Source organism: Rattus norvegicus, chromosome 9 (genome assembly GCF_036323735.1).
Source record: "Rattus norvegicus strain BN/NHsdMcwi chromosome 9, GRCr8, whole genome shotgun sequence".
In the NCBI taxonomy this organism is placed as follows: domain Eukaryota; kingdom Metazoa; phylum Chordata; class Mammalia; order Rodentia; family Muridae; genus Rattus; species Rattus norvegicus.
The window spans coordinates 110,225,662-110,253,180 of record NC_086027.1 but is presented as its reverse complement, the minus strand read 5'-3'; the positions used below and the strand labels follow the sequence as shown (position 1 = coordinate 110,253,180).

Genomic DNA, 27,519 nt, shown 5'->3' with positions numbered 1-27,519 from the left:
TAATGACTTATTTATTTTATGTGCGTTAGTGTTTTGCTGTTTTGCCTGTGTGTATCTCTATGTGGTATCAGATGCCCTGGAGCTAGAGTTACACAGTCATGATCGGCCATGTGGGTGCTGGGAATTGAACCTTGAATGCTGGAAGAGCAGCATTTTAACTGCTGAGTCATCTCTCTTAACTGCTGAGTCATCTCTCTTAACTGCTGAGTCATCTCTCCAGTCTCCAGTCTTAGTGTTTGTAAAGCTAATCTCCCCATCTGCCCAGGACCCAGTCTCATATTCTGTGTCGTATTTAGTTGTCGTATAACCTTGAGTCTCCTGGTTTGTGGTCAGGGGCTCGTTTTTGTTGTTTGTTTGAAGTTCTATTTCTACTGCCTCGACCCTTCCTGATAAGTAATGATGAGGTAATTTGTAAAATGTTTCTCATTTGGGTTTAGATGATGTGATGTTCACTTTTGTGGTTGATAGTATTATTATTACTAGTTATCATTTTATTGTGTGATGAGGGGATGGTGTCTGCATGCCACAGGACACATGTGGAGATCAGATGACACTGTTATGGTGTTGGTTCTTTTCTATCACCTTTTACAGATCAGCAGATTACAACACAGACACCCTTCCTTGCCTTCTCACCAGGCTACAGTGTGACGTTTTCTTACTGAGACAGAGCTTGTTCCTCTTTTCAGGAACTGCAGAAAAGATAAGGGGGCAGAGTGTGTCTGTGCTGCGTGTGCTGCGTGTGGCTTGTCTTCTGGGTCTGCAGACGGGGGCTGCTTTGCCACTACGTAGCATTTTGTCCCTTTTTACAGTGTAACAACTGATTTGTTTACCTCTCGGTGTATGGTGCCTACAACCATTGCTACAGAGTTAGTCCTTGCCTAGTTCTCCTTCCATGTCTCTCAGTTCCACCTCCGTCATTCAGATCCAATTCTTCTGTAGCAGTGATCTGTTCATCCATTGGTTTATATCATAAGGATCTATAGCTGTATCTTACACAAACTAACACTTCTGTGTTTGTTTTTATGGCCCCCTTGCTCCGGCATTGATCGCCGGCGTTCTTCCTGGATCCTTTGGATAGACCTTCATGCTTTTGAAAACTCCTTCTGTTCTGACGTCTTGAGACACCCCACATTTGCTTTCTGTGAGCAATCCTTTCTCTAGGAAGCTCCGATCCCTCGTACTGGAGAATGGCATTTTGACATTGAAGGTCCAGGAGTAGTAATTGCTCCTAATCCCTCTCAGCAGGAAGCACCAAGGCTGTGTGCATGTTTGCTAAGCCCACATACTCTCCCACCATGTTGATTATCTATTCTGAGAATTTGTATTCATTCTAATAGCTTGGATCCCAGTTGACTACAGGAGGCTTCTTATAAAGGTCTTCTGGCTGTCCTTACCTGTCACTTCTTTCTTTAACAGTGAAAAGACTGCCTGTTTCCTTAGCTCACACAAGCGCTAGTTACTGAATTGCTAACTCATAGTCTTAATATCCAGTCAAATTGTTATTTCCAAAGCAAATAATTTCTCTCTTTTTTTTTTGAGATTTATCTTTTTTCTTTTATTGGATTTTTTAAATTTACATTTCAAATGTTACCTCTTTTGCTAGTTTCCCCTCCAGAAACCCGATATCCCATCCCCCTCCCCCTGCTTCTATGAAGGTGCTCCCCCATCCACTCCACCCACTCCCTCCCACCTCCCTTTCTTGATATTCTCCTACACTGGAGCATTGAGCCTCCACAGGACCACAGACCTCTCCTCCCACTGATGCCAGACAAGGCCATCCTCTGCTACATATGCAGGTGGAGCTGTGGGGTTTTCCCTGTGTTCTCTTGGGATGGTAGTTTAGTCCCTGGGAACTCTGGGGGGCTCTGTTTGCTTGATATTGTTGTTCTTCCTGTGGGGTTGCAAACCCCTTCAGCTCCTTCAATCCTTTCTCTAACTTCTCCATTGGGGACCTCACTCTCAGTTCAATGGTTGGCTGCGAGCATCTGCCTCTGTATTTGTCAGGCTCTGGCAGAGTCTCTCGGGAGACAGCTATATCAGACTCCTGTCAGCATGCACCTCTTGGCATCTACAATAGTGTCTGGGTTTGGTGGGTGTATATGGGATGGATCCCCATGTGTGGCAGTCTCTGGATGGCCTTTCCCTCAGTCTCTGCTCCACACTTTGTCTCTATATTTCCTCCTGTGAGTATTTTTCCCCCTTCTAAGAAGGACTGAAGCATCCACTCTTTGGTCTTATTTCTTCTTGAACTTCATGTGGTCTGTGGATTGTATCTTGAGTAATCCGAGCATTTGGGCTAATATCCACTTATCAGTGAGTGCATACCATGTGTGTTTTTCTGTGATTGGGTTACCTCACTCAGGATGATATTTTCTAGTTCCATCCATTTGCCTAAGAATTTCATGAAGTCATTGTTTTTGATAGCTGAGTAGTATTCCATTGTGTAGATGTACCACATTTTCTGTATCCATTCCTCTGTTGAAGGGCATCTGGGTTCTTTCCAGCTTCTGGCTATTATAAATAAGGCTGCTGTAAACATAGTTTCTTAGCCCCCATCCCGTTTACTGTAGCTGTGTAACTCATCTGTTTCATGCGGTTCATTTTCAGTTCAATCGGATTCATTTGTGATTGTGCCCCTCCTTGAGTTCTCCATGTTGAGTTTTGCTTTAGAAATGGTGTAAAGCATGGTGATAGTCAGGAAAATCAAAGCTCGAAAGCCGGTGTTGAAAGTAGTGGCCCTCGCGCCTCAGAGCCCACCTACATCTCAGATTCGCTTTCCTCTTCCGTTCTCCCAGCCCTTAGCACAGGTGAGCAGGTTTGTGTGTGTTTTACTCCCGTCTCTGGTGTGTGGACACGGTGGTAGCACACACACATTGTTTTGTGCTTTTCTTTTCTCCACCTAAGCGTCAGGAACCAGTGCGCCTTGGTCTCCGCTCAGTTCCTTTTCCTCAGCATCAGTCACCATGGGAATGAACACCACAGCTTGTTCACTCGACTTCCACTGTGTGAGCATTCAGGCTTTTTTCTGATTTTCACTTATAATCGGTGCTCCAATAAATAAACTCACACATACTTTTATATCATTCAGCCTATTATGTATTTTATATGGGAGTATGTTCAAAGTAGAACCCTAGAAGCGGAATTTCTTGGTCAAAATTAAGTGCCTATATACTTGAGTCTGGCAGTCATTCTGGCTCCTGTCTGTATGTCTCTGGAAAGGGCTGGCAGTAGGTTCATGTTTAGTCTTGATCAGCATAAAATTACTGAGCAACTCTTATTAATTTGTGTGGGTTTTTTTTTTTTGAACATTTAGTTGCATTTAGCACATGAACAAGTGTGTTGAAATTGCCTTGGAATTAGGAGTTAGCGTCCATGCAACTACTGGAGCAGTGTGTCACCAGCCTCTGATGTACCTGTGTACATACATGTGTACACGCCTACAAGCACAGGTGCACTTTACAAATCGTGATCTCCAGTAGAGTGGGCAGTTCAAGGGCTTCAGCAGCGACAGGCTCCAGAGCACTTACACAACACTCTCAGGCCCCCAGAGCCTTTCCTCCTCTGGCACTGTGAAGCTTTTTCATTTTGTGGCACTGGGTACGGAGCCCAGAGTCCGCACCAGGCAGGTCCGTCACCACTGAGCTCTAGCCGTAACCTTTTCACTTGTCAGATGGACTCTCCCAAAGCTGTCCAGGCCAGCCTTGAGCCAGCCCTGTGGCCAGGCTAATGTGAGCGTATGCTGCCCCTGTTGCAGCCTCTCAAGAAGCTTGTATTGCAGACAATGCACCAGGCTCCAGCCAGGCCTTTTCATTTTGTACCAACCGCTCACTAGCGTGGTTTGCAGAAACGGCAAACCAACTATGACATTTATGTAACAAAATGTCCCTTACATGCATTATCTCATTTGAACCTGTGAAGTGGGTGAGACATCCAGTCAATATCCCTATTATCTGGATGAAGAAGTGGTGTCTCACACAAGTTAAATATCACCCTGAGGTCAGGCATCTACTAAATGGAGTGGCTAGAGCTGAACCCGAAGTTCTATTGTATTACAGTGTCACAGCTAGCTCATGAACCACAAATGAAGAAGTTGCCAGAGGCACCATATATTTCAAGAGAGAGAGATTATTTTATATATATTTTGTAATCAAAAATTCCCATTAAGTCAATGCTATCAGCACAGACTAAATACTTGGCCATCCATAAGCTGTAATATTAGGTCTTGAGAGAGCAGTGAAGAGAGCAGACGCATTCCTTCCCTAGGTTGCACCCCTTTGTTAGAGCCAGCCTCTGTGAGCTACTTAGCCTGAGTTCTCTTTCCCTGCAGTGGATTAAGGAGAATTTGACCAAGAATATCCTAAGGCCAGCCCGTACCCCAGGCACACACAGACCTAGACCCATTATTTCCCATAGCTGTCAGTCTGCCTTTTGAGAATACCCATGACAGTTCAGAATTGGATTTACTCCGTGTCCTGTAACTGTGTCTTCTAGACTGTAGCATGATGGTGCTGAGGACTCTGCTCTGCATGCTGCATCTGCCCCAGCATCGCTCGCCAATCCTGGGATGTTTCCACAGTGACTCTTGACTCATTTATACTTGAGCCTCATAGAATGACCTGCACGCCCTGACCCTTCTCATCCCCACCTTTCGATAGGCTGTTTCCCTCCAGCCAGCCAAGTTGCCAATGAGCCTTTGTTTCTTCAGAGAACTCTAGGTTAGTTCTTCGGTGAAGGCTTCATCTTCCCACAGACTGGGCTAGGCGCAATGGTCCCTTGCATTTATAGCATGTCTGAGGGCCCACTGTCTACCAGGCATGGGCTGTGTACTAGGCTCACTGCAGTAAGGGCATCCTTACCTTAATGGGAGTGGTAGGCCATTAAGTAAGTAAATGCTATATCCCCAGGTGAGACTGGTGGCCCTGATGGTGATGAACTCTGAGCACGTGGCCTCTCACTGAAGTCTGGGCAGTGAGAAGGAGGTGGGAATAGAATGAGGTGGAGAAAGCATGGTCTTGTGACTGTTTACTGAGCTGTTCTCTCCCCCTCGCCTCACCCTCACCTCCAACCTGCCAGCCGTGAGCTCCAAGCATGTCACATCCCCACCCGTAGGCTCAGTTGTCTGACCACAGATCCACCTCTAGGATGCCACGCCCTGTGGTTCTCTGGTGTGCACATCTGATCAGTAGGCAGGACTGGGTACCCACTCCCGCCTTAAGATCCTGTTCCCATCTTTACTGTTTGGCGACCACGTGGAAGTCATTCAATCTCTCTGTGACTTGATTTCCCGATCTTTAAGGTACCTGTGAAGGCTAAATCAGATTCTTAACCAGAAAGCTTTGGTCCAGATCCTGACTTATGGAGGGCAGTCTTGGCTGTTCGTAGAGAATGCTTTAGCGCTCGTGGGGTTCACTGAAGGAAAGAGCTGTGTTGGGAATTGTGAAGCTGAGACAGAGGGAGGCCAGAACTAAACCACAAGCCCTGCTTACCTGCAGGCACCATCATCTACTATAATTTGGACAAGAGAGCAAAGGAAGACTCCAAACACAGGTCACTCCAGAACCAGGTCTGCAGTTCCTGTAGACTCCTTGTTTGCTCTAAAGTGGGCAGCCTGGGAAAGCATCTCATGTCATTTATTTACCTCTTCCTGAATAGTGCAGGACTTTTGTGTCAGTCTTAAATCTTGGTAACACAGCTGTTCACAATCTACTGACCTCGAGGCTCCCTGTAACTTGTGCATTTTCATCTAGTAAGCCCCACAGAACACTTCGGACTGGAAGGGAACTCTTCTATGCACCTCCTGCCTCCTTTATCATAGAAGGTCTTGAGGATATTGTTAACCCCTGAAAACAATGCCAATACCCCAGAGAGTAATAGTCTTCTCAAGTCAGAGACACAGTGGGATGAACCTGGGATAGTGTGTCTATCCTACTACTGGAACATGCTTTCAGTCCAATTCGAAGATGTTAAATGAACACTGGTGGAAAAAGGAACTTTAAACGATTCTCTGTGGCATATTTAATTGAAAACAGGGACAGTGATTGTTGATTTACAAACCATAAAAACCTGACTTTCTGGGATTGCTTTGCTATGGGAACCCGTGGACATGGGGATAATAGTTAAAATAAATTTCAGAGGTGGTTATCAGATTTTGCCCAGTGATGTTTCCTGAGTTGTATTTATATACATGAGAAAGACATTCTGCCTTTCTAAATGAAGCCAGCACAGTTTAAAACAATACCCGCTCCTCAACAGTCCCAGAAATGAAACCATGTCATGAGAGTAGGGGACCAGCACACACTTCCTCTCCTTTTTAATGTGTGTTAGCGCTGTTAGGGTTTCCGTCACAGGTTCATGCTTTGTAACATGTTCCGGGCAGGTATTAAAAGCCGCTTCTTACGTGTCGTACACGTTAGAGCCACACTCACCTATTAAACCACAGAAGTCCCCAAAGAACAGCCCTGTTTGCTGATTGGTGGCTCCTGCAGGGGTTTGGCACTTTGCAGGGATAACTAGAGTGCATCTGAGATTAGAGCCTAAGCATCTGCGATTCAGTATTGGCACAGTGATAAGGACTCAAGAACACCAGAGATAATGTTGTGGTTTTCAGATGGCAAACTCATTTTATATATTAATAGAAGGAAGATTTCTGATATGGCAAGGAAATTTACCATAACAAATACATTCCCATTACTGCTCTTTGGCCTGGCACCAATTTAGTTCAACTACATGTATAATGTACTCTTAATTCCCAACAGCCAAGAAGAACTAATAGGAAAAATATTATATGCTCCTACATTTTACAGGTCACACACAGATGGGAAAAATTATACTGATGCATAAAGAAATTTGCATGCATTATAACACACCTCAAAATGGTGTTTATGTGGCATTCTTTTTCTTTGAAGAATTATTAGAGTTACCTTGAACAAAATTTAGCTAGCACTTGGGCCTTTACAGTGCCCCATCTCGAACTCACTTGTATCGATTCCTCCTGCACATCTGGATGCTTGAAAGTATATGTGACCTTGACGTGAATAAACCTACGAGAGACTGAGTCCAGTGAGAGGGAAATTACGGAATGATTATTCACCACACACAAGGGTTTGTCATAGGGCAAGCCTTCTTAAAGCATTTCCAATTTAATTTAGTTTATGAAACATTCATTTGCACACAGCATTTCAGGAACCAGTTCTGTCAGGAAATGCGCTCCGTGATCAGCTAGAGGTCCCTTACCCTGCTAACGCCAATGTTTTTGTTTTGTTTTGTTTTGTTTTCTCTCTCTCTCTCTGTTCCTCCTGCAGCACTGATAGCCATTGGGCGATACAGCGTGACCATAGAGACTGTGGATGTTGGATGGTGTAAAGAAATCACAGATCAAGGAGCCACCCTGATTGCACAGAGCAGCAAGTCCCTGAGATACTTGGGCCTGATGAGATGTGATAAAGTAAGACGGACTCGTTTGGTTTCTGCTTCCAGTTACTGTAGCAAATAGCGCAACACCGCATTCTCTTCCTACACCCCATACACACTGTTAGCCATGCATGTTCTCCCTGGCTTCCTAAAGCAATCCAGAATTACTTTTGTATTTCTGGTTAATAATGGGTGTTCGTACTTAAGAGCAAAAGGATGATCGCATGGTGCCGTGGTGGGGCGGAGCTTCTCTTCCCTATGTCCACACAGCAGACTTAGAAAGGCTGCATACAAACTGCTATGTGTATGGTCTGACAAGAGAGTTCTAGATTTTAAACTTCCTGCAAGAGTAAAGGATCAGTTTGGCTTTTCATACGTGTTCATTTCATTTCTCCACCTCCATTTCTTCTGGCCATTGGAAGCAAGAGTATGTCTCCCTGCACATCACACTGTCTCTCCTGTCATGTGTAAAATGGCCCCAGAGGCCCAGCCACTGGTCCATGGGCAGCTGGCTGGGATTGAACGTGACTGTAGGATTGGGAGTGAAGGTTCAACATCTGAAGACTGAGGAGGGAAACGGAGACCATCTTTACAGACCCTAGGTAGATGGTTTCTCCTCCATGACTTCCGCAATTTCCCCATAACAAATCAAAGAATGAGTACTTTATTTGCATTGTAAAAGCAAGAAAATGGAGGTTGAGAACTCTCAGATACCTGCAGAAGGCTGCTCACACACAGCCTCTGGACTCTGATTCCGACCTTTCTTGCACAGTGCCAAGGCTGCCTTTAGCCATGGTGAACCTCGAGGTATGCACTAAAACAATGCTCTCCCCGTATTCCAGTTTACCTGTCTGTGCCACCTCTGCAGAGACAATAAGGAACAAATCTATCACAAGAATTGATACTAGAAAACCATGTTGCTCAAAGGGCAGGTGTTTTCTAAATGTAGACAAATATGGGGCAAAGTAACAGTGGCCCTAAACCCTCCCTGCTCCCTACTTTGTCTTTTTTGCCTATAGATCTAATTGTTGTTTCCAACTGTTCTAGACCTTTGCCAGTTACATTCTAGAAACTGTATCTTTTCAGCCGGGTGCAGAAAGCTGCTTGCTTTGTATCTTAGCAACAGCACTGAGACCCAGGGGAACAAGTCTCCCTCCACAGTCATCGCTGGCTAAGAGCATGCTGTTGCTAACCTTGTCAACTTTACAGTTAAAGGGCCTGCAGTAGGCAGAGTATTCTAGAAACACAAAACAGTAGTAGGCAAGCTCTGACAGCTACTAACCAGGTTCAGTCAGTTAGAGAGCCCACCCCGTCTGGAGCCAGCCCAGGACCAGGAGGCTTTATCATCTACAGTTAGCCACCTCCTCAGAATGTGGTCAGCAGGATCCCCAAGCTGGGGAGAGACCTGTGAGTGAGTTTGTATGCCTCTCCCGTCATGTACTGGGTTCTCTGGACCTTAGAATCTGTGAAGTCAACTGGGCATGGTAGTGATTTCCCAGAACTGGGGAGACAGAAGCAGAGACCGTGAGTTCCAGGTCATCCAGGGCTGAATCGTGAGACTGTTTCAAGGAAAGAAAGGAGTGGTAGAATCCAGTTGTGTTTCCTTTCACATTGAAGTTTCATTTGGGGCTGCTTATATTTAATTTGGAGGCTGTATTTTACCAAACTCGTAGGTTCTCCCTCACTTTAGCTTCTAAGAGGTTACAAGAATAACAACAGAATAGTGTTTACTTGTTGTAAAAAAGGCTCAGTATCTCTCTGTGTCTGTCCTCCCTGTACCTCCAGATGAGGAAAACTAAACTGTTCTCTGCAACTGAGAAAGCATATACTTGGATTATCAGTGTCTAAGTAAATTTGCAGTAAATGTGTTTGGCTGCCTCCTTGCTGAGTCCTGGGGAGGCCTCCTTCCGCCTTCCCCCACGAAGTTGTAAAGTTAGGAGGTGCATTAAGAAGTCTCTGTAAGAGCAGCTTTCTGATGGCTGGATGGATAAGCATGTTAAAAGGTTTTGAAGCTGACACCACATAATCTCCTAAACTTTAATGCATTGTAAAAACCAGGAGAGGAGAGCACTGTGTGAGACCGCTTTGATGAACTGGGGTGAGTTCATACTCTTAGAGACTGCTCAAAGGCCTGCCTGACCTTGGGAATTAGAGTTGACCTGAAATCACCGATCAGTTTGACTCAGTTTATTTAGTGATTTGGTTAATGATACTTAGGTGATCGATGGGACTTTATAAAAAGCAATGCCTCTCCTCGAGCTTCCACAACTATGAACAGTGGTGACTTTGGCCACAGAAATTGTTTTCACAACTTCAGTGACTTCTAGACTATGAATCTGTTTCTTATGATATTTTCCTTATTTGGACAGAGAACAAAACTGAAAAGGGAAAAAATGCCTGGAAAAGCTGTAGAGCAAATGGAAATGCAGTGTTGAAGGTTAATAAAAAAGGTTGGGGTTGGGGGGCTCGCCATGGCATTGGCTGGAAAAGGAGACCTTGCCAGAGGCAGCTTGGCTGGTTTGGGAAGCCTCTTCAGTGTGTGTTAATACCAAAGTTTGGAGACACAGGCCTGAATTATGAGCAGTGAATAACATCATAAACGTAGCAATTCTCAAATGCCAAACCCTTGTGAAAGCAGTTGGATTGAGAGAGGCTGGGGCTTTTAAAAGCTCCTTTCACTTTCTTCCCTTTTTTTTTTTTTTTAACTTCATGCAGAACTAATTTTACACACTGTTCATTTGATTTGAAAATGCCAGCCTCTGGGGTATCATTAAAGAGCGTTATTGAGGGAGCCACTCTTGGCAAAGCTTTTGCCTAAAATGCTTAGTTTTGATGTTCCTGCAGAGTTAGAAACTAGGAGAAACTGTACCCAGTTTATACTCTAGGCCCCTCGGCCTTGTCCCCTCCCCTCTCGGCATCAAGCAGGTAGCTGCCTTCTGTTGCCTCCTCCTCCCTAGGCAGTAGAGGTGTCTGGAAGGCTCTTCCAGCCCTGTGACTCAAGGAGTAGACATAAATAGGTTGTGAAAGGTCCACGCCAATGTCCTATGACCAAAGCCTCCTGGAATTTCTTTGATTTCTAGTTGATATAAATTAGAATTACACAGGCGTGAAGAGTCCACCCAGAAAAGATCAGAGAGACTGCTGGGGGTGGAGCGCTGCCTTTGTGGGATCCCATTGATTACCCAGCTGCCTTCAGGCCAGGGGCCCAGCCAAAGCTGACTATTATTGGTCCACAGCATGAAAATAATCAAATTAATTCATTTCTTCTAAAAATGTACTTCCCAAGACCTTTGTTTTCAGCTTGAAATTCTTGCCTGAAATTCTTCGAAGAGAAAAAAATCATTTATTTATTTATTTTAATAAAGGTGGGTGGCTAGGATGTATTCTCTGGGATACAAGAAAGTCTGGTTCTCACGTGGACTTCCTTGCTTAAGTGGCAAAGAGATTGCTAACACGGAGGACAGGAGATGGAGGCCATCAGCCAGCGTCTGTGCTACAGCCTCAAGATGGCCGGGGCCAAGTGCTCTGTGCCCAATTTAATGTAAAAATATTCAGGAAAGTTTGACCACTGAACTGCTTTTCTCAGAAAGTAATTATGGTAAGAGAAAGCCTCAACAACCAAAATATTTCTGTGGGGGAAAAATGGGGTTTTAGTAGCTTGTTTGGGAATTGTGAGCAGGAAAGCCCTGTGGGGAAAATAATAGACGTCTGTGTGACTAATACACAGAACTAACTGGAAAACTCAGTTTAAGGGAAAAATAGTTTGTGGGGCACTGTGTCCAGGACTGTTTGGGTAGCAGTTCAGCCATGTAACAAAGTGAGTACCTGCAGGGCCCTCCTCCCTCCCACCCCACATACACACAGCTGTTTTCAGACTGCCCTTAGCCAAAATTTAAAAATTTAAATAAATGCCCCGTTGAAGAAAATACATTGGAAAAAAAAATGCTTTCTGTTCTGTGAAGGCAGGAGTGGTCTCTTTCTTGAGAGACCAGTCACAACCCAGCCAGTGCATAGTCCTGTGTGCCCACAGGTAGAGGCAGTTAGAGGTTGGCGGGTGATGCGGGGGCTCCAAGCTCTATGGGGGCTCCGAGCTCTGAGCTCCTGCCTTTGCTTGAAGTGTCAGCATTTTTGCTTTTGCTGTGAAACAGTTCACAGGTGATTTCCAAACAGGAGCACTTTAAAGCACATGTGACGGCCTTTCCTGATCATCCCTGGTAAGCGAATGGGGAAAAGCCCACCCACCAGCTAAAATCGAAGTTACCAACAGACCTCACCTCGGCCAAAGATTCTCATCTCTGTTCCTTCCCATGCTATATACCTCCAACTCCAAGTGAACCAGCACTCCCATCTCGAGCTCATCTCGTAAACCAGGGGACACTGGTGTGGTCCTTCATGGGACAGGTAGAGTTGGTTAGTAAACACCATGCCACACTGCCAGCTTGACTTCTGTCACTGTGCCACTTCTGGGGCTGTTCAGAACTTAATCTCAAGCTCAGGAGTCACACAATAGTGATCTGAAACATGCTGATATTAACAACATGTGCCCAGAGGTCGTTACAACAGTAACGGAAACAGGACTGGACCACTGAGCCCAAAGCCAGGGTCACTATAAGCACCCAATGCATGTTGGCTTCTCCCCATTACTGCTCTTTTATTTATGTGTGTGTGGCTACTTTGGAACCTTCCATCCGACACATTTACCACCTGCCCTAGCAGGGTCGTAATTTTTAGATCAAAATATAAATTCACACACTAAGATCTTAAACAAAACAAAACCAGTAAGAGGGGGAAACAGCCCCTAAAACATGTAACGACATGTAACAACAATATCTGAAAATAATAGGACTTGTTTTCAGTCATCAGAACTCTGACTTCAGTATAGGGGCACAGAGGAAGGGAAAACCTAGAGACTTGTAGGTCTCTACAACTACTTGGTTCTGTATGCATTTGGCTTTGTTGTGAGGCCGTCAAAGCCAGTCTGGAGCCGGAGTAAGGCTAGGACTTGTTTGCTGAGGAGGAGCAGTATCTGGTTGGAACGTGTAAGGTGAGCTTCAAGTAGCTGCTTGTATCTTGCTCCCCTCTGTTGGAAACCGGCATATCATGAACCTCTTAGCTTATTTTCTACAAGCTATGAATACAAGAGTCTGCAGCTCCCCCAGATACTGTAGGGTCAATAGACTGCTGTGTTGTTTGCCTGAAGGCACCCCAGAGTGTCATTGCTTCACGGTCAATATTCACCTTGCAGCTTCGATTTGACTTCGGTAATAATATGAAAGGATGAGGCTATAGGATTGTGATTTTTATATGTACTCGTAGAAAGGGTAATGGCAGCTCGCTAACACTTGCCCAAGCACAGACAGGCCTGGCTTCCATGGCCTGTGAGACTGAGGGCTCCCTGCAGTTGGAAAGGAAATAACCCAGCCTACCAGGATGTCCAGCACTTGGGTGAGCTATGCTCCTACCCTGCTGTAACCCCGGAGAGCCTTGTTTCTGATGTTCTTATGGTTTTATCACATGTGTTACTCGTGTGTCCCATTCTGTTGGGTGGTTCCTGGTACAGTGCAGTCACTGTGGTAGGAAAAGCTTCTGGAGCTTACAGCTCCTGAGAAAAAACAGCGACTTGAATGTCGTGAACTTGAGAATTGTGCAACTGCTCGTTGGCTTGTTTTAAAAGGACATCCTGAGTGATTCCATGGCTCTCGAAGCAGTCCAACTATCACTCCCCCGAACCCTCCCAAACCTTCCCCTTGTCTTCTGCACCCTGGTATCAAACCTCAGGAAAGGGTTGTCTAGGGACAGCTCCTGGGCTTTCTCTTTGCCTAATACTTTCTGGTTTTACGCTCCCTGTGGCTCTGATGTAGCATCTCCAAACACAGTGCCCACCTCCCTGTCCCCAACCTGTCTACCTCCTGGCAGCTGTATTCAAAGGACAGCAAACTCCCTGTCTGTGAGTCATTCTTTCTCTCTCTTCTACATCACCATTCCGCTGACCTTCCCACCTCCCCTGTCTCCTCTTCCTGTCCCACATTGCCTCTATGCCCGGGTTTACAGAAGAGGGACAGTTTGTATAACACCCTGTGTGAAGTAAACAAATGGTAGCTCTCACTTACTGAGGTAACATGCTGGCTTTCCACCCCCATTACACTGAAAGTTCTGAGGGTTTTAACCCAGGACCTAGATACAACAAGGTCAGGCAAAACAGACTCACCTCGCACATATGCATCAGATAGCGGGTGGGGTGGGGGATGATCTTGTGTTTGTCATCTGTATCTGTATTCTTTGGAGCTCCTTGTTGCTGTATATATTTGAAATCCCCACGATTTAACTTACAAAAGTACTATATAACTAACGAGTTTAAAAACATTTAGACCCCACTGCCTCTTATCCATTGGGTAGTTTGGGAGGTGGCGGGGGTGGGGGGAGTAGCATCTAGACTGAAGGAAACAAATAGCCAAATAAGAAAGATGCTGTCTTAGGTCTAATACCTATTTCCTGTAGCAGGGGAATTATGGGATGGCTGAAGGACAGCCACTCAGAGCTCAGGCACCTGCTGTCTTTTTCCCCTGGACGCCTTGGTAGTGCTCTGGTTTCCTTCAGTTCTGCTTCTGAAAATCAAAAACAAACAAACAAACAAACACTTATTTTCAGATTTCGGGGTTTTAATTTACACAGTAGCTTTTCCACAGGTGCCTGCTTTTGCTCAGCACTGGGTCCTGAGCCTCTGTATATGAAAATGCGTACGGAAAACTGAGAGGCAGAGTCAGTGGACACCATTAGACACAAAAAAAACCTCTTCTAGCAAAGAGAGTTCCCCCCCCCCTCGATTATGTTTTCAACTTAACTAGGATGTATTCCATCGACACCTTGTGCTCCCCACTGTCTTCATTAGGGCTCAGGGTTTTCAAGTGGCTGCCATTTTGCTGACGCATTGGGAACACCACACCACAGATGATTCCTCTGGGTGACTAGCTCTCCCAGTGTTCTGCATGCATGCTCTGGTTTTCATGTGGACTGCATGTGCACACTCATACCTGTGAGCGGCAGACCAAGCCCACGATCACGCCTGAAAGACTGGACCCAAAGTTTGCACCCAGCTGGAACCAGCCTTCATGGTGGGAGATTGCGGGCTGATACTGGGAATGAAAATGTCACTAACTTCTCTGACAGTCAGGTTATTGGGCTCCCTGTCACACTCATCTCTAATTAGAGGCTTCGGGTTAGCGAGCCCCAATTCTCACTTAACACTGCTGGCGTTTCTGTGATCCCCATCTCCCGGGTTCCTCACCGCTTTCTCACTGTGCTAATTCAAGTGAATAGAAGCAGGTGCTAGTGTTAACAGGCAGCCTTCATCTCACGAGAGGGATAGCATGAAGCCAGGCCTGTGGTGATATTGACAGAGCATAGCACGTCCAATCATTGCTGATTCTAAAATGGAATGACTGCTTTTGACAAAGTTGACTGGATCTACAAGGCTGCTCTGTCCAGTTCACTGCAGTCTCCATATCTATTTCTGTGTTTCAGGACTTTTAGATGAGAGGGGTGTGTGTGTGTGTGTGTGTGTGTGTGTGTGTGTGTGTGCGCGCGCGTGCGTGTGTGTGTCCTCTCTCCCTGTCTCTCCCTTTGTCCCCCCTGCTACCCTGTCCTCTCATAACCTCCCTCCCTTCCCTCTCCCCACCCCCTTCTCTCCTGCACAGACAATTTACAATCTTAAGATATAAAGGACCCAAGTTTTGTCTCTGTCCCCATTTGTCTCAAGCCACAAATACACTGCTTCACATGCTCTCCATAATCGACTGACCCCATGATGAGCAAGTGGCATTGAAGATCCAATGAGATACCCAGCTTTCCTTCTTGTACATGTACTGACCAGTCTTTGATGGCTTCTCTAGCATCGTTCCTTGAGGAAGCACTTAGTCCATATGAGGAAGTACTAAGTCCATATGAGAAAGCACTAAGTCCATATGAGGAAGCACTAAGTCCATATGAGGAAGCACTAAGTCCATATGAGGAAGCACTAAGTCCATATGAGGAAGCACTATGTCCTTATGAGGAAGCATTAAGTCCATATGAGGAAGAGCTAAGTCTTTATGAGGAATCACTAAGTCCATATGAGGAAGCACTAAGTCCTTATAAGGAAGCACTAAGTCCATATGAGGAAGAGCTAAGTCCTTATGAGGAAGAGCTAAGTCCTTATGAGGAAGCATTAAGTTCATATGAGGAAGAGCTAAGTCCTTATGAGGAATCACTAAGTCCATATGAGGAAGCACTAAATCCATATAAGAACTGAATTTCCTGGTTCTTTGTTTCTTTACTTTCCCACTTGCTTCTGGGAAAGTCATTGAGGCCCAGTTAGAGACCTGAAGTTAGGCATGGAAAGAGGACATCAGTGTGTATTTCACACATTCAAAGAACAAGCCTTTTGTTTGGTGCAGCAGTGAATATTTGAAAAAGATGGCTATAGCCTCCAGGAGCAGGTTCCTCTCCCCAGCTTTCATCATCAGGGCAGTGGAGAGGGCGTCACTGGAACAGGTTGGACCTGTACTTTTATTTCTTGCCTTCAGGTGCCAATGGCAAGAATCAACTGTTCCCCCTCAACCTGCGCCATGTATCCTAGTCTCCTGAGAGCATCCAGATATCGATCCCTCATAAAGACTGGGACAGTTGCCTGGGGGATGGCCTGGCCACTAGAGTTTTAAAGGGCTCTCCCGCTTCCTCTAATAAGCAGTTGGGATGACAACCACAGCGTCCTTGTCTGTTCTTGATGGCAGACACAGGCTAACGTGTCCCACAGTCAGGAAGCATGCATCATATGTTTGCTGTGTATGTATCGTTGTGGGGCTCTTGACAGAAGCCTTAACACAAAATGAGAAAGAAAGAGGAAGCTGTTTATCTGACAGAGATAGGGAGCGGGGCTGTGAGACTTGCCTCGCTGCTGAACAAAAGACACAATACAAATGGTTTCAAACTCGTGGTTTTCTACTTTGCCCGTGGGGAGACCACAGCAAACTGTGGCTTGTCAGTGAAACAACCACACAAAGACCACACGAAGAATCCTGCTGCAAACAGAGGAAGTAGATTCATTAAGACCTGTGTGGTTCCATAGATAACTCATAGGTGTTGTTAGCTGTGCAGATCCTAGGAACATCAGCCCATCAGCTGGTGGTTCAGTCTCTGCTGAGAGCTGGTGGTAAAGCTCTACTGTGCTGGTGGCTCACTGGTGTTTGAGAGACTTGTTGGCACCCAGTGAACACTTGGATAGCAAGTACTTCCCAGAGATCCAGAAAGCTGAAGCAAACTCCAGGGTCTATTGCCCCAGGGACAACACTGCCTCTGGGCAGCCTGGAGTTAGCCCCTAGGGCCGTTAGCATTGAGTGACATTGCCCAGGGACTGTGAAAAGTGACAGGCCAGTGTCAGGGTAGTAGTCCTGAGTTAGGATTCCCACTGCACAGCACCTCCACATAGCACTTCCCATGGCACAGAGGAACCTCTTCTCCTTTCACCTCAGAGCAGAGCTATTTTGAACAAGGGGCACACTACAATTTACAAAGCCGAAAACGGCTGTTCTATCGTAATACCTGCTGGACCGGCTGCCTTTCTTACCTGCACAACACCTATACACTTAAGTGCGCCTGACACCTTGCTTTTGAAAGTCCATGCAAACGTCCTTTTTGGAGAGGCGCAGAGTGCCTGCTGTGGACCTCCTTCTGTGACAACTTGCATTTCTCTAGAAAATTCCTCACAGCCTTTGCTGTTGCTGCAGTAACTACCAGTCTTCCCTGCTGTGTCATACCCTCCAGAAGGGCAGGGACCACATCCAGTATCAGTCTTGCTGACCATTCTGTCTCTGGAACCTGAGAAAACATTTCCCTGCAAAGAAGATGGGAAAGAAAACCCTGTCAGTTCTGGTGCCTTTGTCAAAAGGACCCTTTGAGAGCCCCAAGCTTGATGGAGGAAAGGAAGAGAGAGGGACAGTGAGGTTGGGGGTGCATTCAACTCTATTACTCTATTCCATTTACCCCACGGGGGGGTGAAGCCACTTCAGTTTTGAAGCATCCCCCTCCCTGCAAAAGTAGAAGGTGCCAATAGTATTGCTTTGACTCAGGAGACCTATGTATCCACGCTGCCACCAAATGCCTATGGCATAGACGATCCCTTAAGTGTCTTGAAATGTCAGACTTTTTGTCAGGCCTTCTTGAGTCCACCATCCTAAGTAGACTAATGAAGCTCTAACACCCCTTGACTGTGGTTTGTGAAGTTGTAGGAACAAGTTTGTGTCCAAGATTACTAACCTGTCTCCCCTTGTAGCATGTGTAACCCATATTGAAGGAGGCATCCATCATTCAACCTAATGACAAGTTAGATATTTCAGAGGGCTGCCTGACAACCTTGTACCTAGCAACAATTTCTCTACCACCATATGAGTGCAAAATCACTAAGCTCCGAAAGAGCATTTCTAAAGAGGTTCCTGATGAGATTGGATAGAAAACAACAGTAGCCAAGGATCAGGATGAGCAGGAACTTAAAATTATTAAAGGGCTTCGGGCTGAGATGAGGTCGGGACTTTCGATACCCCATTGTGAATGACAGGCGGCTAGCAGTTAACTTCTGCTTGACAGTGCAACACGCTCCCTTTTTGTTTATTCAGCACAGAGTCTCTGAGTAACTCCTGTGTTTACTGAACCAGCAAAAGTACATCTGAGTCTGTACTGCGTAGGCATGGGCCACAGGCTGCAGACCTGGAGTCTGTACTGCAGGCACGGGCCACAGGCTGCAGACCTGGAGTCTGTACTGTAGGCACGGGCCATAGGCTGCAGACCTGGCAGCGTGTAAAGCAAAGCACTACTGTCTTATCTCATCCAACCCGCGTCTTAGTGAAACTAACAGACAGTGCCTGCTGGGCGGAAAACAGAGTTGATGGAAATACCCCTTGTCATCCAGGACCTTACAGTCTGGGTATAAAGTAATGTGTTGTCATCGGTGTCTCAAACTGAACCAGAGCTTTCTCCACTCAAGAGAAAATCACTCTGGGTTGGAGAGAATGAGCTCTGCGGAGATGAGGGCTTGAGTTCGTCAGCATCTGGAGATACACATCACCTCTGTAGCCCCAGCATCAGGAGATGGAGACAAAGCGGGTACCAGGGGGTAGCTGGCAGCCCACTAGCCAACAGGGCAAGCCTCCTGCTCAGTGAGAAACCTCATCTCAAGGGAACAAGGCAGGGAGTGACAAAGACACCCAGAATCTTCCTCAGTCCTCCACAACTGGCCACTCCGGCACATGTATTTGCGTATTTACGCTGTCACATGCCTGCACCATACACATCTTTTTTTTCAAAAACAAAGAACGTTTATGTTTTCTTCACCATATTTTACCGGATCTTGTATTTTTGAATAGTTGGATAGTTTTGTAAATAGCCGAGCTCTTGGCTGGGCTTTCACGGATCAGGAGCTTTCTGGTCATGGTGTCGGTGAGGACCTGGTAGGAAGGGAAGGCAGCAGAGGCGCGGTACAACGCTGAGCTCTCCTCACCCCTCTGGAGCAGCAGCAACGGCAGCAGCAACATACTGAAACCACCGTATGATTTACCTAATTAGCATGGCAAATTGCCTCACATTTTCAAAAAGTGCTAATAGATGTTAGCTCAAAATAGATTAAAATACCAGACAAATTGTACTACCTGAAAAAGAGTTATGATAATCTTGAAAATGTGAATCATGGTTATGCTGTCTTTAGAGAGAATGATAAAATCTAATCTTTCTTGTATACTCTTCAAAAACCTAGGGCATATGCCCCTTACCCCTTTAATCACAGTAATTTCTTCAAATAACATTTCTGAGCTTTTTCTTTCAGGATGGTGCTTCATTTCCCAGAGCCATGTGAAGCGGACTGGTTGCTATTGATAGTGTTCAGAAAAAGAAAAAGGAAATTGAATTTTAAAGAAAGGCGTCACAGGGGATTATCTTTAAAACACCTTTACTCCCCTATTTACATTACACACGTTTTATAAGTTAGAAAATGTGCTTTCACAAGTCGCCTGGCACACGACTGAATTTCTGCAGGCAGGTGTTTGTCTGCATAAGATTGAAAAATGATTCGGTCTCTCTCGGTGGCTTACACCAGGCTCCCTCCTCTGTCACCAGAGCACTTGCAGAGTCTGTACAAAAAAAGGAGGAGCATTGTGGCTTCTGAGAAGCCAGTGGACATAGCAGGGTATAAAATGTACCATTAGCACCGCTAGGAGACATTGTAAGTAAAGAGTAGAACCTTCCCTGTGGCCTCATACGCCTGCCGCCTTTCCCCAGGAAAGGTCTAAAATGGGATGTTTACGTGGTCTCTGCTTTGTTTCCAGAATTTACAGAATATCAAAGGGGTTGCTTGGAAGGCACCGTTCTCTACTGAGGACCATGGTTGCCATGTCATATGCAGCTACACAAAGCCAACCGTTACTTGTTCTTACCCACATCCTATGAAAGCCAGAGAATTCCCACGGCATCTATTCTTAAATACAGGTGTACCTTACTTTATGCAAAAGAAATAGATAAATTGAATTCTTTTAAGCCAAAAGAAGTGTATTAGGGGAGCTGATGAAATAAATTAACCCTCCCATGAAAGGCTTTGCTAATGTGAAAAATTATTACCTAATTTATATACTTCATAAATCTATGTCTTCATGTATTGAGTTTCCTTTAGGTGAATTATACATCTCTTTCTGGAAAAGTGATCACACTGGTATTTTTTTCTTTTTAAAAATTGATCCTCCAAAACAAATTGCCTATCAGCCCTACACACAAAACCTTGTCCTCGCCTGCCTATGGATGAGAAAAGGAGTCTGAACGTCTGTGCTAGGTGTGAGCGTGCTCCGCCCCTTGCTTCTTGTCTGTCCTTAGTTACTAGCTCCTTCCTGCTAAGTGGCTTGTACTGCACGGATGAGTGCTGCTTTCCCTGGTGTGCTCTCTGACTACGTGGCATCTGCCTTCTTGTAGAGAAAGAAGCCTGCGTTCTTCCCAGTGTGTGGCAGACAGAGATCTTAACCCTTGTAGAACAGGTCTTCTCCAACACCAACTGTTCTCAGTCCTTTTCATCAGGTAGAAGGTACATTACTCTGAGCATGTACATAAATATAATAGGTCTACAAATCAGAGTTACGGATTAGAGACCATAGAGAAATTAGTTTTATTATTTGTTTATGATTTATCGAGACAGTTCCTCTGTGCAGCCTTGGCTATCTTGGAACTCACTCTGTAAACCAGGCTGGCCTCAAACTGATGGAAATTCTTTTAACATTTTTAAAAGGGGAAGGGAAGTGTACACCGTGCTGAGGTGGTTGGACCTGTTACAGAAAAGTTAAGCCCTGGCTGAGGATTGGCTACTGCAGGCCATGGCACATCTTTAGTATTTTCCAGAATTGACAGATACTTGGATTTTACAATTGTCTGTGCTATAAATACAGACGTCTAGACAGAGATACAAATCTGTAGTTCAAAATGGCAGCAGTATTTTCAGAGCCATTTCTGAAATTACTGGAGATTCTGTCCTAACCCCACACCAAAATTCATTCATGATTTTTTTTTATGAAACTCAAGTCAGCAGCCCAGACAGCAGTTCTTAAAAATCATTCTAACGTAAGACTATCCAAATATATACTAATTGACACTTAGAGACCAAGGGATGGTGGAAAATAGGGAAGGTTTTGTTTCCTGTGACTCAACCGTTAGACATCTCTAAGAGCAGTGTGCAGTACACGCGTGTGTCCTGAAATCCACTTCTTGCTGCGACTGTCCCTGTGAGCATTGTAACGAGCACTGTGAAGAAGGCTTGGCCTCTGGCATCTCCAGAAGCACGGATTGGCGCTGTGAGGATAGTTTCATCTCGTGCACCATTAGTTAACCCTGGTGTTCAGGAACTCCCCACTGAGTACCTGTTGCAATGACCAGAGCTGCTGTTGAGGGGGCTCACTGTGTCAGTCATAGTACTGGCATAAGGTCACATCTGAGCCTTACAGCAACAAGTCCAAAATGTAATTCTCTCATCTTGTTTCTATAGCAAAGGGGTCCAATCCTAAATGTAAAAGAAAGGGGGTGGTCAGGTAAAGGAAAGATTTGAACAAACACATCATAACTGGAGAAGTTTCTTGACGTCTGGGCTTGGTGGTTCACACCTATAAGCCAGGTCTTGGAAGATCTTCGTGTCGCCTGGTTATTTATCAAGGCCTTCCTTACCCCTTCAGTGTCACCAGTACAACGGGAGGATAGCAATTCTCAGTACTGAACAAATATAACAACCTACCTTTCAAATCACATATTTGGAAAAGTGCAGACAACCAAACTTGATGATCATCAGAGGTATAAGCAGGCTTTCAGAGCAAGCACCAAGGCCTTCTTGACTTGTTTGGGTTGTTTCTGTTTTTTAGTTGTTTTTGTTTTTGTTTTTTTTTTAATGGTGGTACTCTTGGTTGTCAATAATGACCATCAAGAGGAACACTCAGAAATGTCTACCACAGATACCTTCCTTCAGCCTTGACTCAGTATAGCTTACACAGTGCAAATAAAAATTGATGTATTTGAAAATGCCCAAGTGTTCAATAAAGATTTTAAGTAAAGCTACCTGTAAGTTGTGGTTCTTTCATTAATCATTTATTTATCTAAAGGATGAAGGAAGCTGTCTGCGTCTGTGATATGAACTGCAATCAGCTTAAAAATAATTGACAAATTAATCCCCTCACAGCACAGCAATTGTAAAGGTGTTAGTTTTAATTAGGCCTGTCTGATTGCCTTGTCTAATCGGGAATCAAGGTGGACTCTTTGATGGCTGAGGTCTGCCGGGGCCATCCCTGACCTGCCAGCCATGTATGTTTTAATTATTGATTCCTCGCATTTCAGCCTTCTCATCACACAGGGCCTGAGGTTTGCGATGTCTTAACATTTAAAAGGAAGAAAAGTAAACATTTTCCATTGCACTTCTGTCTAGAATCCTGTGTGTCCCCCCATCTCCATTGTACACTCTTCAGCTACAAAGGCTCTTCTGTGGTGTGGGTGAAGAAGTCAGAGACCCATGAGAAAGCTCTTCTGCTTCCTTCCTCCCGTGCTGTGTTCTAATGGGCACTGTTGCAATCTTGGCCAATCCCAGTCATTTAGTCATTGATGTTTAGCAGGGACATTTGATTTCATGACATCACGTTTAATTAAAAATCCATACGGGCAGTGTAGTGCTGGGATATCCGAGATGGCGGACGGAAGGGAAGTACAGGTGCTGGGAAATACTTGGTCATGTTGCTGAGTTGGGAAGCAAAGGGGAGCACCGGGCCGGGTTCCTCGTCACACTGCATGCCCCACAGCACCCCTGTGAGCACTGGCTGCACGCCGTTGGTGGCCCGCATGTCTAACGATGACTCTTCTCTGCTCACAGGTCAACGAGGTAACAGTGGAGCAGCTGGTACAGCAGTACCCTCACATCACCTTCAGCACTGTCCTGCAGGACTGCAAGAGGACCTTGGAGAGAGCCTACCAGATGGGCTGGACCCCCAACATGTCCGCAGCCACCTCCTAACTCTCTTCCCATGCCCAGGCCTACTCGGACCCTTCAGCAGAGCAGAGAAATGGGGGGCTGGAACAGGGGTCTTCCGGAAAGGTTTTAACCGTCACCTGTCTGTGTCTGTCCCCAAGTGTTCCATTTATGTCTTGTTTGCATTCTGCCTAGCGAAAGTGCGCTGTTACTTCCCCCAGGTGAGCTGGCTTCTTCCCCAAACGGAAGATTATGAAAACCACAACCTTTTTGGGTTTTTTTTTTTTCCAATTCAAAAGTTCATTTCTCTTAAATAGAACTTTGTGGAATCTCAAGTCAGAAAACTGGGTGTATAATCTTGAGCTTCTAAGTTCTGACGCAGCCTGGAAATGCTCACCAAAAGCCTTTGTTTTGTGATGGACTACCTTGTACACTTCTGAGAGGAACAGAGGTGACGTTCCTCTAACTAGAAGCCTGGAGACTAGAACCCCCACAATCCCGGAACACACACGTCATGCTTACACACACACACATGCTAGGTCAAGTTCTTGCTTGGTAAATTACCTCCTGACAGAGGAACCTTCCTGGGTCATGAAGAGAGCACACCATCCACTGTGGTGCCCACGGTGGACATGTTGCTGTCTTGTAGGTAACTTAGGATGTAGACTGAATAAAGCCTTTTGTCAATTCGTATATGGAGGCAACAGTCTGAAGTCCCCTGGCCAGCTCACAAAAGTTAATTCTTCATTAGTCTATAAATGCATTCTGTTAAGTAATAAATATTTTAGTTGGTTTTTCATTAACACTGTTTTAGCTTTTACTTTGTGGATAGTTACTGGTCAAGATGTATTTTAGTGACATTTGGGGCTAATCTTGGCATTATCTACATTGAAGCCACGAATGTAATTAATGGTGTGCAGTTATTTTAAAACTTTTACAGATCATTTCATTATTTTGGTAATTATGAAAATATATCCTGAAGTGGGGTAGTTATACTGGTAGAAGATTAATGAATGAGATGTACGTAGACAATCTTCCTGTTGTATTTTTTCCTTTGCTTTGAGGTTTAGAACAGGTTTTTTGAATATATGCATGCTATCAGTTTGAATAGTTCTTACTGCAAAGATCCACTGTTAGCTGACGTATGAGCTAAGGAGAGAATTTAGAAAATCTGTTCATTAAGATTCTGTTTACACTTGCCAGAAATGCGTATTTTAGTTTAATTAAATATTACCAGCTTTTAGTTATGTCAGTACCTATCAGAAAATGAGTCTGTTTTGATTTCACACATCTCAACAGTTAATTCGTTGCAGGGACTCAGGCTCTGATGACCTCTCCTGTGTCTGGATTTATAATCAGGCAGCAGGGAGCCTTTTTAAGCTAAAGAGTGATTATCTTTCGTAGAAGGAGAAGCAAAACCTTGACTTTTGAACTTGCTATTTATTCTCCCCATATGTGGTCTTTGGTCTTTAACAATTCTAATGAGGTCTGAGTTTGTTCCCCATAAATCCCAGCACCACTGAAGAGATGCTAGGTGTAAGACACAGAGGCAGCCTTGCATTCTAATGGCACTCACGTGTGTATAAAACTCCTTCTCTGTAGAAAATGTTTGTTTCCCTCCAGTGTGTCAACTTGCTTCTGATGTGGCATTTTTTTTGTTTTAATCCCAATCAGTTAAAAACAGATCTACTGCGCAAGTTCTAGGAATACCTTTTTCATAACCAAACGGGTTGCTAGTTTAATTTGATGGAAATGAAATTTAAGAAAAAGCTGTTTACCATTAGAAAACCACATTTCTTCTTATATATTGAACTGTATCATTTTATATCCATTTCTCCACTACTAAAAAATGTTATTTCATAATATTTTAACTGGTTTTTAACCCAAAACTAATTTATAAGACAGTATGTATAGTAATAGTTGCTTAAGCGAATAAACAAAAGTTTAATTTTTATATACGTCACACTATATTTTAAATAGTTACAAAAAAAGACAAAAGAAGGGAACTCCATCCTTGATAGAGACGGTACAATTTCAGTTCAAAGTTGTAGTAATCTTGGAGTGTTGCCGTCTAGTTGTCAACGGTTTCAGAGTGTACAATTGATTTTTTTTAAACGTTGCATTCTTTGAACCTAAAGTCCAGCACTATAAAAATGCTTTAGCTTGGGGTGGGGGGGTGCACTTATTCTCCAAGACGCTGACTAATACAGAAACCCTGACGCAACAGAACCCGGAAAACTGCCTTGGTTCATTTGTAGAAATCTGTAGAAATATCATATCCAGCCTCAAAGCATTAATCTTTTAAAAGAAGCAGCCAGGAAAAGCATCACCTCAAGTGATCCTGGGGAGGTTGTGGGATGTGCTCTCATTAGATGCTTTGAAATGAGGCTTAAAATACTTTTTTCTGGGCAATATAGTCCCTTTTTTTCTTAGACTGTCATAAATACATGTGAACACATTTAATGCAGGGCTTTTTAGCCTCTCCAAATGTCAACAGTATTTTCAGAAAAAAGCCTATGAAATATATTGCTGTAGTGGAAAATTCCGGCCCTTTGTCTTTAATGCCCTTTTGAATGAATAAAGAAAATCTACCCAGTTTGTAGTTTCTATATTTCTGTGAATCTTTTGACCTTGCAATGGGTTGCAATAAAAGAGAAACAAAACGTCCAGTCTTTGGCTTTATTTTCGACACTAAGTGGGCTCCCTGTGGCTGGCTGGGTGTGATACACACAGTCACCTGTGGCCTTGCGTGCCTCACTACAGCCTTGTACAGCTTCGACTAATCCAGAATGATGAACACGATTCAGAAACAAGACTAAAACCTCATAAATGTAGGCAAGGGAACCGTTTCAGATCCCTTCCTATGTGATCATTCGTTTATTTAGGCATCTGGTCTCTACCCAACCCCCAAAGGCAAGTAAATAAATATACCGAGATTGAACAGCAGCCATGCGCAGGTACAGTGCTATAAACATGGATGAAGCTCATCCCCAGATTCAACCTGTTCCTGCTGCGGAAGGCACTGGACCAGCAAACAAGCGTGGTGTGGAGTGTGGCAAGGTAGCAATGGCTACCGTTGGGAAGGACTGTACACGTTTAGCCACAGACGGACTGGCGTAGAGATGCTCAGTAGATCCCAGCAAACATGCTAAGTGTGTGCTTGGAACAGAGATGCTACGGAGCCTGTCCTCACTCATCACTGAGATAGAAAAAACAAGAAGGGCAATCAGCACGGACTTGGATACGCCAACGTTAGAACCAGAAAAACCCACGTGAAAGGCAGTTCATGCTTAAACCCCACACATGAAGAATTGTCAAATGCCATGCTGCTGTAAAGTAAGATTAATGTGACAATTGATCATTGTGGGCTGGCGAGATGGCTCAGCACATAAAGGCGTTTGACACCAAGCCGGGGTTAATCCCTAACATCCACATGGCAGGAAGAACTGACTTCTGTCTTCTTCTCCAACGTCCACACGTGTTTCGTGGCATATGAACCCAAACACACACACACACACACCAGTAAGTAATAGGTAATTTTTTAAAGGAAAAAATATAGTTGAATTATCCTAATAATCATAGTAACTAAAACAGTATGATAAAGGTTTCAGGACCAATGGAGCAAATTAGACATACTCATGGGAGGAAATACAGGGACAGAGTGGAGCAGAGACTGAAGGAAAGGCCATCCAGAGACTGCCCCACCTGGGGATCCATCCCATATGCAGCCACCAAACCCAGACACTATTGCTGATGCCAAGAAGTTCTTGCTCACAGAAGCCTGGGTGTCTCTTGAGAGGCTCTGCCAGAGCCCTACTGATACAGATTAAGATGCTTGCAGCTAATCGTCAGACTGAGCACGGGGACTCCAATGGAGGAGTTGGAGAGAGGACTGAAGGAGCTGAAGGGTTTTGCAACCCCATAGGAAGAACAATATCAACCAACTAGATACCCCAGAGCTCCCAGGGACTAAACCACCAGCCAGTGAGTACACATGGAGGGACCCATAGCTCCAGCCACATAAGTAGCAGAGGATGGCATTGCCTGACCTCAGTATGAGGAAAAACCCTTGGTGCTGTAAAGGCTCTTCTCCCCAGTGTAGGGGAATGCCAGAGTATTGAGGTGGGGGTGGGTGGGTGGGAGGGGGAGCATCCTCATAGAAGCAGGGGGAAGGAGGATGGGAAAGGGGGGAACCAGGAAAGGGGATAACATTTGAAATGTAAGTACACAAACTATCCAATTAAAAAGGAGAAAATGTCTAAACTATTATGGGAGTAGTAGTTTAAGTAAACATGTTAAAAATTGAATACTTTAAAAAACCAAGTCTAGTTGTGGGCTGAAGGGATGGCTTACTAGCTAAGAACATTTGCTGTTCATATAAACAGCCTGGGGGACTCAGTTCCCAGCACCCACAAGACAGCTCAGAACTGCTCTAACTCCAGTCCTGGAGAAAATCACACCCTGTGTAAATCTACACAAACACGAGGCAAATGCATACATAAAACTAAATCTTTATAAAATCTGACCAGCTAAACTGGGTATGCTTTACCATAAAGAAGTTCATTACTGATGAACTAAAATTAACAAAAGGCCAAAATCAGGATTCATAT

At 44.7% G+C, this 27,519-nt stretch overlaps 1 protein-coding gene across 3 annotated transcripts in view; it reads left to right on the top strand.

Annotated features, from left to right (window-relative positions):
• Window positions 1–25,572, top strand: part of Fbxl17 (F-box and leucine-rich repeat protein 17) — a 438,576-nt gene extending 413,004 nt beyond the window's left edge. For 2 of the 3 annotated variants that reach the window (NM_001108235.2, XM_063267332.1), the window contains 2 exons: window positions 7,302–7,444; window positions 22,814–25,572. In NM_001108235.2, coding sequence (NP_001101705.2) covers window positions 7,302–7,444; window positions 22,814–22,954 — 284 coding nt within the window. In that variant the 3' untranslated portion in view covers window positions 22,955–25,572. The remainder of the gene's footprint in view (window positions 1–7,301; window positions 7,445–22,813) is intronic. The other variant, XM_039083777.2, reaches the window with a different exon arrangement.
• Window positions 25,573–27,519: the final 1,947 nt, after the last annotated feature.